Source organism: Vidua macroura, chromosome 1, assembly GCF_024509145.1.
Source record: "Vidua macroura isolate BioBank_ID:100142 chromosome 1, ASM2450914v1, whole genome shotgun sequence".
In the NCBI taxonomy this organism is placed as follows: Eukaryota; Metazoa; Chordata; class Aves; order Passeriformes; family Viduidae; genus Vidua; species Vidua macroura.
Genome location: NC_071571.1, coordinates 124,838,117 through 124,853,293, shown reverse-complemented (window position 1 = coordinate 124,853,293; position 15,177 = coordinate 124,838,117). Strand labels below are relative to the sequence as shown.

Below are 15,177 nucleotides of genomic sequence, written 5' to 3'. Positions count from 1 at the left end.
ACTGCAGGAACTTGTCTCTTACAGCAAAACCTGGAATTTAACCTAGTAAAAATAATGTGCATAGGCTCTTTAATATTTGTCAAGGAGAAAAGAAAAAGTGATTGCTTAACATTCCATTTAAAAGATTGCCTTTAAAATACCCTTCCAGCATAAGCTCTGTCTGACTTCAGTGTAACAGAATCCCAGATCTCACACTAAGGCTTCATTCTATATTTAAATCATAAATGCAGTAAAAGAAGTAAATCTTGTTTAATCCCACTGAAGGGTAATGTTCAAAAGTTCTTCTATTTTAGAAAGTAATTCTAGCCACATATATCTATAGCCTAAATTATAAAATGTTTTAATGTTTAAAATCTGTCACTACAGTATTAATTATTTTCACTCTCATGTAGGACATTGACTGTTAGTGTCTCAGTCCCTGCTTTGCTATAATTTTTTAGGTATTTCAACAGAACCCAATGTATTTCCCCCTTATGCCCCAATACTAAGGCAGAAGTTGAGATGATTAAGGCCAAAATTGTCACCAGTGACTAATCTGACAAACCTAACTTTTCTATGATGTAACTGGCTCCTACACCTCTTCAATATAACTTCAATATAACTCCTGACAAATTTGTCCCAGAAGTGAATAGAATGAATAATAAATAATAATAAATGCCAAGTCACAGATACAATGAGGAATGAGACACATGTAACAGCCACCTGTGGAAGATCGGTTAGTATGAGCACCAAATACCATAAGGGCGAATTGGAAAACAGAAGACAACAAGATTTTTAGAACAATGAGAAGGACTGCAGGCAGAAACACACTCATCATGCCCATACTCTTAAAATCTGGAAATTATGTAGGCAATTGAGGTTATAAGCCAAGCTAACATTTACTGTCTTTCAGCAGAGATCATTATTTGAGAGCTGTGCCAGCCAGAAGCCATCTATTTGTGCTTAGCAGAATGCATAAACAGAGAGAACCTGGGCAAACATCTCCCCAGCTGCTATTTGGCTGCATCATGTCACAGTTCTTTCTCCAAGCAACAGAGGAGAAAATGGAAGACTACTGAAAACAAAGTCCAGTAAGGAACTGTGGAAAATTGCCAGACTTACCATGTCAAGATACAGAGATGCTGTGAGTTTGTGGAGAATTCATGAGGCTGTTTGAGGAAAAAATGTGAGCTAAGCCACTTGCTTATCTTGCACTAGGCTGGAGCAAGGCTTAACAACTGAATGATGCCTGGGGTGAGGCAGAGGTCTCACAGCCCAATGGTGTCTCAGAGAAGCACAGGAGTGCACCCAGACCTTGGTATCAGCCTCACTCCACCTCGTCCATGCACAACCAGCCTGTTACAAATCTGGTCCTTTGGAAAGATAATGATGTGAGGTGGTAATGTGCTGACAGGAGTAATGTCACATGACCTCCACTGCTCCCTCACCTGGGTGGAGGATGATACTGAATTATTAGGGATCTGTGCTGCCTTTGTTACAACCAATTCAGCCAAAGGTATCCAAAGATAATACATTGAAAAATGCACCGAACAATATGAAAATGAGAAAAAAGCTGCTTCTCCACCAAGTAGGACCACAGCAACTGGTATCCAATTATATTTGACAATAGTCATACCTCCACTTTTCCAAAAAGTCTAAAATTGATATTTGAAATCATCCATTTTCAGAGTATGAGAATACGACCTTACTTCATAGACAACAGCCTTGCTCCTCTCTCCCCTCCCCAAAGCAGGGATGACTCTCTGGTAAGATTTGTGCCTCTGGCTGCATCAAGAGTATAGCTGGGAACAGATATACAACATTTGGAAGATCTACTGCATTTATCACCAGCAATCTAATGAGTCAATGATCTGCTGGTACAGTAAACTACATTATTCGTGAATCTGGAATTGTAAAAGTTCTTACTGAACATAACCAGCCATAGTGCCTAACTGGTTATAATCAGAAATTAAGCCAAGCTGCACTCAGCCCCTCTGATCTCTGAGGAATACCTGGAACACAAGGGTATTTATATTCTATCAAATTTCATATGCTTATTGCAACAGCAACTGACTGGTAAAATTACATAGAACTTCCTTGTTAACAAGTGAAGACCAAAACTGCTGCATCCTCACTGACAAATAAACACTACAAGTAGGAACTTTCAACAGGAAAAAACCTTTTCCATTCAGCTAGGTTACACTACTGGACTCAGAAACATGCCTTCAATTATCTCAGTTGACTTTTTTTACTGTGGTTTGCAGACCTGCTTGTTTGCTACTCATCATTAGGTGTTAATTAAACTTCTAAAAATGGAGAAATAAAGAAAGTTAGTGAATAAGGGGCTGGGATTTTCTGACAGTCACAGCACAGATACCTACAAATGGTAGTGAAGCTGACCAAAAACTAGTGAGACACCAGGAGAGGCAGGAAAAAAAAAAAAAAAAAAAAAACCACATCTGTCAACCTCATGGACTCTGCATGTGACCTGTGTTTGAACCAATTAATCATGATTAGACAGAGCAAGGAGGGACAGAATTGAATCCTGATGCTACAAGACATTAGAAGGGCAGCATGACAGAGCTGTGATTCATATTCATGCATAAACTGTAAAATTTCATGCATAAACTGTAAAATTTAAGAGTGATAAACTAAAAATCTCTAGTTTTGTGTAATTGCTGTCCAACCATATGAGTTTTCAGAACGTTCTTTTTCTTCCTCATGAACTTAAGACATTGGGTTTTTTCACATTATACAGACTTCATCAATTGGATACCCATTTTTATAGGAATAAATCTTTTTCAATCACCAATGTTATAATTGCAATCACTTCCTTTTACGTTTTCTGTTCTCAGTGCTCCTTGGTGCTTCTCAAACTTCTGTAGAATTGCACTATTTTTCTTCAATCTCCTCCACAGATTTCTCTATGAGATTCTGTGAAATGTCTACCCCTCCAGTAAAGCATGAGTCACAGCCTTGTCCACATCAGCACTTACACTGAACTCTAACAATCTTCATGTAGCACTCCTTGCTGTTTTAAGTGCACTGGTTTTGTCTTATTTGTGCTCATTCATTTGTTTCCTCTTAGGAAAGAGAAGAGAGAAAGCCTCCATCCTTTTGTACTAAGAAAGAAGATCCTGTCACAATTGCCTTGTAGTCTATGGCAGAAGCCTCTTTCTTCTACTTCCACACAGTGTAGGAAATTATGCCTATTGTTTTCTGCTTTTTTAAGACCCTTTTTTTTTTAAGAAAAAATTCATTACTCCAACCACTTCTACCTATTCTGTAATTTTTAATATATTTTATTTTTATCTCTTGATCTCCTTTGTTGTTAAATCAACTTGATAAAACCTTTGCCTTCTCCAATGCTCCTTAAACACTAGCTATATTTACAGATAAAGGATAAATGCAAAACTGTACTTCTGAAGCTCATAGGAAAAAAATAAAAAGCAAGTGAAACAAACCACAGAGACATCTAGAACAAGAACAACAAAAACATTAAATAAAGCACAAATGACAACATTAGATGGAACTCACCCTGCTTGTGGGTTCACTGCTCCCAGCGAGTTTTTATGAGCTGGTGATAAAGTCTGAATTTTGCTCCCACTGGATGAAGACAGTGCTTTACTTGAAGAGACACCTTGCAGTTGAAAAGCAAGCATGAAAATACAAGAAAATTTAAGCTTTTGCTGCTGAAATGATACAATTTATTAAATTGCAAAATTCAAAACAAGAGTTTTAGAAATACAGAGATATGAGTCAATATCAAGATAATACAAAATGTTTCAAGAAATGTATCAAAAATATATAATCAAGACATAGTATTTTATTGTAAGAAAACATACAATATCTCAATTACTTTGCTCAGAAAAAGAGGGTAAGAAAAGTCAATGTACAAACAGAATATGTTTGATATCTGATGATATTTGAAACCCAAATTAGACTACTGTTTGCATAATTCTAATTTACATGCCTTGACTATGTGTTTTCACCAATTTATGATCACATTCAGCAGACGAATTAGTTACAGAATTAAGCATGAGAGATCAGTATTCAATACCATCATGCATTACTACACTGAATGATTTTTCATATTCAATTCAGAAAAAAAGAAATTTGACCTGATATATAAACCAGAATCCTAAGTGCTCAAGAGCCTTTTTAGATAGACGGTAATCAGTGCCCCTTCCAAATTTATTTTAAATGAGATTTCACAAATCACTATATCAAATAAACAATTTTTCCTGCACAGTTTGAGAACTATTATTTAGAAAGGACATGGAGCAATTTATAACATTCATTTCATACCTACAACAGTTTTGCTAACACCACTTGGCTGTGGTAAGCGTGATGATGGTGATGGTGTTGATCCTACAGAAGGCATCTTCTTAACTGGAGCAGGTTTGTACTGTAACAAAATACAACCTAGAAATTTAAGCAATTAAATCAAGCTATCTATAAAACACAACAGGTATTTCTTTCAGGTACTGTGGGAGAACAGATGATGATTTCCTACCACGTAACCTGTTTCTGATATGGGAACATGCAAATAATTTCTGATAGTCTGTTTTCTAATACTTAAGAGACTATACTAGCAGGAAACATTCTCTAACTTAGTGGCTTTGTTGTTCAACTGTATGTCGTTCTGCATTTTTTTTTTTTCTACAGCTTTTATTAACTTTTTCCATAGCTGGAATTAAGCTAAACTTAAAAGTGTCATCTCATTACCAATTAATTTAAAAGAGAATACTGAAAGGTAGAATGATTTTTTTCTTTCAAATCCAAATCTTACTTTCACCCATGTGGTCTGGACCAGTCCCTGCACTGATTCAAAATACTGTGTAATACACCTGAATCCCTCCAAAGCCTCTAATTAGCCACAATACTGCTGTCAATTGTCCTGTAGTCAGGTACCTTTGTTTGCCCCTTAAGCAAGTCTTCAATTGGATTTAGAAACTAGCACAACAAAAATTCAACTTCCTTTACAAAACCTGCATCTCTATTTCCTCCTGCTATCTTTACCTGTCATTTGCACATTTCTCTATTATAATGTAATTGAGAACCAGTAAAATGACTGGTTTTCATTTTACAACTGCTGCCATCTGACTTACGGATCTCTGCAGTTTAAGAAAGCAAAAGCCTTGTCCATGCTTAGTGTTTAATTTCAGTGAGTGTAAATAATAAAATAACAGAATAAAATAGTTAATTCTTTTTAAAAGCAACCCACTATTTAACAAGCTTGATTTGATGTTGAATGCAAGTTATAAGTTAAGAAAAGTGTTATAGCTCACCTGTGTTCGAGTAGGAAGCTTCCCTTTGGTATCAGTTGCCAATTTCCCCTTATTGGTAATACGTGCAGCTTGCTCCTTACAGAAATTTATGTGCCTGTCAGCTGCATTTTCATTAAATCTTCTCTGACAGTATGGACACTGAATGTAATCTTAAAAACATAAAAAATTAACATTAATTATCTGTTTTAAAAATGGGAGTGTTTTAAAGTCTTTTAAAGACCAGCCTCTCCTCCAGGGGAAATTATGGCTTTTTGAATCTGAAAATGAAATACAGATTGCTAGCTAAAAGCATATTCTCATTTGATGGTAAGAGTAGCTCAGGATTAGAAATAACCTAAGCAAAACCAGAAACACTTTAAGAGATGCTATTCTGCAGAGAAGGTAGCCAGAGAGGAACAAGGACATGGCAAAGAGATCAGCTGGAAGGACATAGAAAAGAAGCTACACAAACAAAATCAATTTTTTTTTAAAATCACAAACAATTCCATTTGTTCAAGATATGGGAATACATTAAAACCTTTCCCACACAAGCAGCAAAAGACAACAAATCTGTTTCCTCTGACAAATTTGAAAGAACTGAGAAATGCTAACTGCAACACTGGAAGTGATCATTATAAAAGAATCAGAAATTTAACAAATAAAAAGAATCACAAGAAAATCAGTCAAAATTAGGAGCTATCTCTAGAGACCTACAAAAGAAAGTAACTGGTGGCCATGTTACGTTAGCAAAATTAATTTAGTTACATTGCAAACAGTATTACATAGAGGAAATAACTCTCATTGTGGAAAAAAAAGCAAGGGCTACATAAATGCTTAAAATATTAAAAGATATATAATCTGTATGCTGGAAATACACACCTTAAAATACAGTGCCCTTGGAAAATGATATGTTTGGACTACAATTTCAGACAACTGGGTATTTCAGTGTCCAGAGATATTAATGCTGTATGTCCAAGATTAGAGCATTCAAAACCATGTAAGCATCAACTTAAAAAAAGCTTGACACCATCAAAGCAGGTTAAATTAATGTGTTTCTAGGTCATTTTACAAATGTATTGAAGAAAATGAGATGAAATTCAACAGTCACTGCCTCCAAAATTACAATTAGATATTATAAAATCTAAAATAAGTTTTGAATTACATGTTATTAGTCCAAATGCAGTAGATCTGGCTTAAAAACTTGTCCCTTTAAATATTTATAAACAGTTTTGAGTAAGTTAAATGATGTAATGACCACCAAACCATGAACTGTGACCCAGGAAGTGTGAGCTAAGGACAGAGGAAGAACACAGAGAAGTGACAGCATGGGAATCTCATGGGGTAACAACAATTTTTTATTTATTTATTTACATAGGATCTGCTACTGTCAGAACACTCAAACATAAACTACACATTAAGAGACAAAAAATCAGAAATAGAACTGTAATGTAGTCAAAATTATTCCAAAGAAACTAAAAAAAAAGAAAAAAAAAAAAAAGGCAGCTGTGAAAGCCCCTAGATAATATGCCATTTCTGGCTAGTGCAGAGCTCAGTTCCCACAGAAAAGTTTCAAAGCCCACAAATGTATCAGACTAGAGAGGATGAATGTATACTCTTAATAATCAGGAATTGTATCTTCATCCTTTTGTAAAACACACAGTGCCAGTCAGATAGTTGCTACCTGAAAGTACTTCTCATAATGTCCAGGAGAACCCCTAGGATTCAATGTAAGCTTTATAAAACAAAAATTAATCAAAATAAGAGGGCAGTACACATATGCAGTCAAGCTCAGAGTGACTTAAGGTCCTTCTTAACCTGAGGCTTTTCTGCACTTCCTCAGAAGAAGTGGAAGAGGAGATGAAAGAAGAAGCAATATTGGTTATTTGCCAGCTCAGAGCAGTTAAGTAGAAAATATGAATATGAGACTCTTTCCATTAAAAGGAAAAAGACTCGCTGCTTGTTAGAAACAAGCGTGTCCAAGATAGAGCTGAGTAGGAGAGGATGGATACACTCATGGTACGCTCACAGTCTTCCCACTCTTCTACATAACAAGTAGAAAAGGAGCATCAGTAGCTACTCCTCCTGTATTTGTAAGAAGAGTATGCACTGATCATTTTGTGTATGGTCTCTTCATTCCTGGTTTCCTCTTCCTAAGTCTTACCCACTGCAGTAAGATGAAGCCAGGAGACTAAAACCAACTACAACTAGATATAGATCTACTATACAGATTATTAACGATTCTTTCCATGATCAAGCCTTGTGATTCTTATCCACAGCATTTGCTATTGGCTTTAAGATGGCTTTACTTTTTAAAATTAGCTTTTAAAATATGGCTTTTCAAGATTGTGAGTACAGAATGTTGAATAATACAGCCTCTTAGAGTGAATGTATCATTACAATCCTAATACTGGACTAACACATCTCGTGCAAAGAAACAGGGTAGGGAACACTTCACATCCTCACTTGACCACAGACAGGCAGAAGCAAACACATGTTTTTACCCAATCTTTCTGAAAATAGCCATTCAGCTAATCAAATGGTTTAGCTCTTAGGACAAGAGGAAGAAATATATTCTTCAACCTATTATCATATCCCAGAAGTTAAATGAAAAGTGTATTTCCTTCTCATTCACATCAGACTGCTTGAACACTTTACCCAGTCTCAGTTCGAAGATACCCAAGGACTGTCCTGCCCTTGCTAATATGAACTCCACACATGTCACATACCCAAAACACACAAGGCATTAAGGCATACACTGCATACATGAAACCAAATGTGAATTCAGCAAGAAATGGGAGAGATTACATTTGAAGAACAGAAAAGTGCATTCCCACAACGTAAATATGTTGGGGGTGTCAGCTAATCAAAAAGGCAGTCTGCTACTATTGTGAGCATAAACAAGGTATTGAAACAATTCGCCCAGCCTATGGTTTACAAGACAGTAGCAAGCTGCAAATTGGCCTCAGCTATTTTTCCACACATTAAAAACAAAGTAATGGGCTTTGAAAGCTACACAGGATGTGAGCCAGCCAGACCCGAAGTTGCAATCCAGCATCTGCACTGGGATAGTAAGTCATCTTCAAGAACTTGTGAATGTTGCATTCCAACAAATTCCTTTTCAATGCAAATTTCTTCACATTAACTTAAAGAAAAATCTCTAAGGAACTTGACTGTTTTACATACCAGGATCATATGATGGTGGAGGTGGTGGAGGGAGTTTTCCACCGTCTTTAAGATTAAGTCCTTTGGCTGCTCGTATAGTTGCTATAAATTCCTCATGCTTTCGTCTCCAATTAGAAGGTTTTTTGGGTGGTTCTGGCTAAGAGGCAAAAAAGAAAGCTCTGTATATTTGAAGTTTTTACTTGAAGTTCAGTATCCACCTTATTTTAGTACATAACATCATAGTTAAGATTTCTTCCAACTCTTAGTTGATCTAATTAACACAAACTGCCAGCAGAAATAAGCCTAATTAAAATGCATATATAGTATGCCTAAAATGCTCATATTCAGAGTAAATTATAACATACCCGTGGCTTAAGAGGTTTCACTGTGGGAATGTCAGTTCCTTCTGCTCTCTGTCGGCTGGAATCGAATGTCTTTCTTTTCTTGGCAGAAGTTTTTTGGCAAATGGGTCCATGCTTTTTCTGTAAGCAGAAGCAAAATAAAAGGAGAATACAGAACTTAGTTTTGAAAACAGAACTCACTAACACATTATTTCCCTCTTTCTTGATAAAAAAATTTGCAAAAAAGCCCCAATTCTTGATGAATAAGCTCAGACTGCTTTCAATCAAACATTTATGCCAGCCACTACCTTTAAAAACAGAACTACAGGAATTCACGGATGTATATACAGAGTCACAAAAACACAGGTGATCAAATGAAGAAAAAAAGTAGAAGGCATCTATATTTGCTCCTTGCATGTAAAAAAACTGAGGTAGGCAGCTTTCGCACTGAGTCGTAAAACAAATCATAGGTGTCTGAAATTCATATTCACATTTAAGGACAGACTGATTTCTATTAACAATGGAGAAGAGAATTTTGGAAATGGCAAACAAAACACTTAGCCGAGACTTAAAACTGCAGAAGACAAGGATTGCTTCTGTAACCCCAGAAAAGATGCTTTTAGAGGCTTGTATTTCAGAAAATGATGGGATCTTAAAATAAAATTAAACTCCTTCTAAGGAGCTTCAAACCTGAGACAACTGGAATCAGTAATTACTTGGGGGGGGGGGGGGGGGGAATAAAACCAAAACCCCTACCAAAACAAAGCACCTAGATCTATTTTATTTAGCTATAGTAAGCACTGCTTAACTTTCATATCAACTTTTCAAATCTAAAAGCCAACAGTGCTCACACCACTTACCAGCGCTGCTGGAAAGAAAGTTCTTCCACAAATCTTACATGGCAACAGATCTCCAGTTTGCACTGTAACCTCACCTTAAAAAAAACAACATACTTCTTTAAGAAAATTTGATTAAATTAATGACAAAACATTATTTCAAAAATGCTAACCTCATATACACTTAGATATAATAACAACTGTTACTGTAAAAGTATACATCCTTTGACTTGTGCAGAGGCTATGCAGATGAGAAAGGCGAAAAATATACCGAAGTCCTCAGGTACTTTTGGAAGCTGTCAGGCCCAGCAACATGTCACCAGCAATTCTGTTTATTTATAATACATAACTCCACTCCCTTAAAAGGATGCGTATCAATACGGAAATAAAAAATTCCTTTTAAGTCGCAGTGACAGCTCAAATACACACCAAGAATAAAGCTACTTAGTGGGTATTTTCTGTGTCTTTGGAAAACATCAAATTTAGTATCAAATAAAGAAAAGACATGTTCCATCATTTATTTTGCTCTACTAAGTTAAACTATTTAACCTTCTCTTGTAAAGAAAACAGTCTTGATGCTATTTTTACTATATATTTTATTCAGATTTTTACTGATGGGTTACAGAAGTATTTCTAATGTTGCTAATCAAGCATTGGTAACAAAAATATAAATAGCATATTTGACATACAGCAGATCAACAGAATCAGACAAAAGACCAACAAGTCAAAGTATCAAGGCCTATGCAAGCAAATATATTTATATAGCATGCATTATGCAACAGAGTCATGGCAGAGACGAAAAACTGCAAGGTTTCCCAATAAAAGGCATCTATTATATCTAGTACTATACCAGAGGAATACAGGGATATTTTTATATCACGTATACATCAAGAAAGAAGCAGTAAATTTGGATTATGTTTGAGACGTACTAGTAGCTTTCTCTGTACTCAATCTGACTATTGCAGACAATACAACTGCCTCTATTTACACCATATTAAAATAAAAACCACTTCAAATTGACTTGTATTTTAGATGAAGCAGCATCTTAAATGAACAAAGATATCAACATAGCAATGTTCAATGATTTGATCAGTTTTTGTTCCCAGCTTCCCAGTGGAAAACTGTTTTCCATCTAAACATAGACACTTGCTGACTAAAGTGTATGACCAGTCCTAAAAAAATGAGTAATTTAATTAAATATTTCACAGCAAAAAACAGATTCAGGCAGCCATGGTTCCCACAGAAAACCTTTTTTGCCCAAATGCAAAGATTAAAACTGAGAGAAATCTCTATTACCAATAAACAATTATTGTTTATTTTTGATCTTTTCAATTACTTAAAACAAGTTCACCCCCAGTAACTAACTGCATGCAATGTATTAGTTGTATGAACATACTATGGAGCACAATGTATTTTAAGAATCATAACTCACAAGCAAAGAGCAGTTTAAAACATTTAGTTCATACTTTTAATTAATTTATATACCTTTTCCATGTAGATATGAATATGCCTCCCCTTACCACAGCACAGCAGGACTGCACTGACAGTAACCAAGTTTTACAAATGGAAGTGATAATCAAATTTCCTTTCGTGCCATCTAAATACCCATGCATTTAGATGCACACAAGTATGAGAAGTAGGAAGAATGCAAAACATGCAGATGAATTTTGGTTTTCTTCTATTCTTGCATTTGAATTATACTTGAATGCGATAAAGATTTACTAGGAACTTGTTTTTTAACTGTATTTTTTCAAACTCTTTTAAAAAAAATCATGTCCATTTTTTTTTTCTATAGATCTGTTCTCTTAAATCCACAAGCCTGAGCACATGAACACTGGTACAAAGCTTAGACGGCTGGGAACTTGCCCTCACCACTGATCTGAAGGGTAAGCAGCAATGGTTTTAACCTTTTCTCAATTAGTCCACTCAAAAATACAAAATATGCATAGATTTGGTTGTTTATTTCATTACTTCATTCTTCAGAATCCCTAGCACTCTTAATAATGATAACCTACATCACTGCAAACTCACTTCTGCTTAAGAGTTCAACTTCTTATGACATCATTCTGATACAACCCTCAGCTTTGCAGAAACAAGTGAGAGAGGCATTTCCCAAAAATATCAAGTAACACTGTTCATGTCTTCAATAAATTAGCTGAAATAAATCAGAATTAGTGATCTTGACATAAGGTATACAGTATATGATTAAGAATTTGGCTGAGAAAATAATTCTTTCAAATACCTTCCTTAGTAAAAGAAATGTCATGTCCCAGTTTTCTTCTGTGTTCTAGAATTTGAGCTGGTGTTTAAATTCCACATGAAAAGAAGCGGACTCAATAGCTGCTGATGTGAACGAGCAGAGCGGTATTTACATACAACATACCCAAAGCCCAAGGAATGCCAATTACCACTTAGAGCAGCTGCAGTTACAGACTTGGATTTCCTTGCAGCATTCCCACCCTCCCCTGCTGCTGGCAGGTAAACACATCTGCCTAGAGCTATTTCTACTGCCAACACCTCCCATGTAACACAAATCACTGACCCAAAGCACATAAGGAAGTTATTTTTAAAAAATGGAAGTTCCTGAAGTTTTGTTGAAAATGGGAAGCCAAGAGTCCTTTCACAGAATCACAGAATAATGAGGTTGGAAGAGACATCTAAGATAAAGTCCAACCTTTATGAAGGAGCACACTCACCCCTTTAGCTTCTTAATTCCTCTGTGATTTTCCTCGCTTTTAGTGCAAAAAAACCCCAAAACCAAACGAACCAAAACCACAAAACCTTAACATTTCTTTCTAGGAGTCCACGAGTCTTCCCTTACAGAAGGGTTAGAGATGTTATCCACATGAAATCTGATAACTTAAAAGTAAGACATGGGAATAAAATTGTGGAAGTTGCAATTGAGTTAATTTTGGCTTTGTTTTGTGTATTTTTTAAAAAGACATTAATGTGTGATATCTACTGCAATTTTTTTCCTGAAAAAAGTTAACCAAAATAGTTTTTAATCGGGGATGCACTGCAGGGAGGAGGTTAAGAAAAAAAAAAAAAGGAACACTCAAATTGGGAAACAGGAGGATATGCTTGAGAAATTGGTCTGAGAATAGAAATTGGTAGTAAGATAGTTGCATTGCAATTTTCTTCAGTCTGTAAATTTAGCAGCAATGCAGGACTTTAAAATATCATTTAGATTATACAGCAGCTACACTTCTTTACCTTTTTACCAACTTTAATACTTCTAATCACCAGCAGTTTAGATGTCTGTATTAAACATGAATGGATATAGTTAACTTGGAGAAGGACTGAAATAATTATTACTGTTTATCTAATCAAAACATATCCAGAGAAAAGATAAATATTATCAAAATTGTTATGTGAATACCACAGAATATGAGATAAGCTCAGAAGATACTGAGTTTTATATCCTATTCTACTGCTTTCTTGAGACCAGGTCTCCGACAAAAACACAGTGTACAACCTATCATGATTCTGGGTATCTGACTTAACCAGACTGGAAGCTTATTAGCAGGTCTACAATAATCGTATCATTCATGTTTGTAAACCGCCCCTGTCAGGGCTCCTCCTCCTCCAGATCTACTTCCAAATCACTGGGTTTGTACCTACACAAGTTACTGCACACATTCCTTCTGAGAATGGTTACAGTCTAGTTACCTATACTTTCTGATCTTGAAGAGTTTAGCGGTAAAGTCTGGGTGGACCACTAAGTCTGACAGTACAGCTATACCAGATGTATCATGGTGCTCTCAGTATTATAGATAAATTTAGACTTCGTTGAAACCTAGATTTCAAGAGAACAACTTCTTTCTTTCTTTTCTCTTTTCTCATATTCAAATAGCACAATTGATTTACAGCAGAAACTGTAAACTTGCAACTTCCACAACTGGCAAGCTGCCAGTTCTATTTATTTTTCTCAGTACAATGTGTGGACCCATCAATACATACAAGTTTGATCTGACACAGTCACAGCCATAGCTGTCACAGTCACTTGTTCTTGCTGTCATGTTTACAGATAAAGCAGTTGTGTAAATAGACTTCACACCTAGAGGGAGAAGAAGCCTCCAGTATTGCTGAATAACTGAAGTTTTGTTACACTTTTCTCTTTTAGAGAGCTCTATATACCCAGGAATGTGTGTGCACTTAGATACAAATTGCAGAAACAAGACTGCACTTTGTAGCAGTATTTCATCAGGTTGTAAAATCTGACTGCCCTTCAAAACCTTTTACTTGTCGACAGAGTGACAGTACTAAATTATTTAGGCCACAGAACTGTGATAATCAGAATCATCAAGCCTCTCTGAATTCAAACATGCAGAAACAGCCTGGTACAATTCCCTGCCTTGGGACTAGGTACCTATTTGAAGCCAGCAAGTAATCTGCAAGTGTTGAAAGTCATCACTTGAAGAGCACTTACCAAATTCTTCTACAAAACTGTATTTATTGCTTTTAGCATAACTCCATTCTCATCTCCAAAAGCAAGGCATTTGTCACTTAAGAGTGCCACATATTTATGGTACAATAAAAAAATGCTGTTCATTCCCCACATTAGTTAGAATCTGTATCATGAAGCCACAGCATCTGGTTCTTTGAGGACTGCCCAGTCTCTAACATATGTCCAATAATCAATAATGACAGGGTTATACTTTTTTTAATCAACACACCAACTAACCATAGCCTAACCAAAGGTAAACAGTACAAGCAAGAGCCACCTAAAAATTATACCAGTGCAGTGACACAGGTAGGGAACTTCACAGAATCACAAATATTTTGGGTTAGAAGGGAACTTTGAAGATCATTTAGTTCCAACCTCCCTCCTGTGGGTAGAAACATCTTCAACTAGACCAGGTCTTGCACAGACCCTTGAACATTCCATTAAATTAGAGCATTAATTTTTTTGTATTTAGAGAATTCATTTTTTAAAAGCAGTTTTGAAGAGAATTTAATAACATAATGAAAATATGAATGTACCAAAGTAGGAAAAAAGTATTCCAATAATGATCAAAGTTTTGCAAATTTGCATTATTTTGCCAAAAGGAATTTTTAAATGAAAACACAAGTAAGGCGAATACACCGACTGTAATTCTTAACAACAGGAAGTACTTGCCATACTTTGATCAAGTCTGCTTGATAAATTATATTGTGCATATTTTACCCCACCAAGCACATCCCTTCTCACCTGTGCTATTCTGCAGTTTGCAGGAAAGAGACAAAGAAAGAGGAAATCATAGTAAGCCCTGCCTCTTAGTATTCAACCATTCATATACTTAGACATTTTTAAGCAGCTAAGTTTTGACAATTGTCTAACAAATATCAAATCAATCTACTTTTATCTATCTACTCCCAATTTTATAGGAAAGCCTCATGAATTCTCCTGTACTCCTGTATTGACAATCTTGTATAAACCTGTCACTTCGGTTTCCAAAAGATAACACTTTAGCACTGTAGCATCCATTCCTTCAAACTGAAAAGACTTTCATAGTACCTCTGCACATTTTTGTATCAGCTTTTCAGTCTGACAATGAAAATGCATTATATTTCAAAAAAACCTGTTATTGCACTGAACATGAATGAGTC

The 15,177-nt window shown here is 35.7% G+C and overlaps 1 protein-coding gene across 2 annotated transcripts in view; it reads right to left on the bottom strand.

Moving 5' to 3' along the window:
- ZC2HC1A (zinc finger C2HC-type containing 1A) overlaps window positions 1-15,177 on the bottom strand; it is a 36,771-nt gene that overhangs the window by 14,116 nt on the left and 7,478 nt on the right. For both annotated transcript variants that reach the window (XM_053992414.1, XM_053992422.1), the window contains exons 2-7: window positions 9,613-9,686; window positions 8,777-8,893; window positions 8,433-8,568; window positions 5,271-5,419; window positions 4,288-4,387; window positions 3,517-3,619 (exon numbers count right to left, since the gene is read on the bottom strand). In XM_053992414.1, the coding sequence (XP_053848389.1) occupies window positions 3,517-3,619; window positions 4,288-4,387; window positions 5,271-5,419; window positions 8,433-8,568; window positions 8,777-8,893; window positions 9,613-9,686 (679 nt within the window). The remainder of the gene's footprint in view (window positions 1-3,516; window positions 3,620-4,287; window positions 4,388-5,270; window positions 5,420-8,432; window positions 8,569-8,776; window positions 8,894-9,612; window positions 9,687-15,177) is intronic.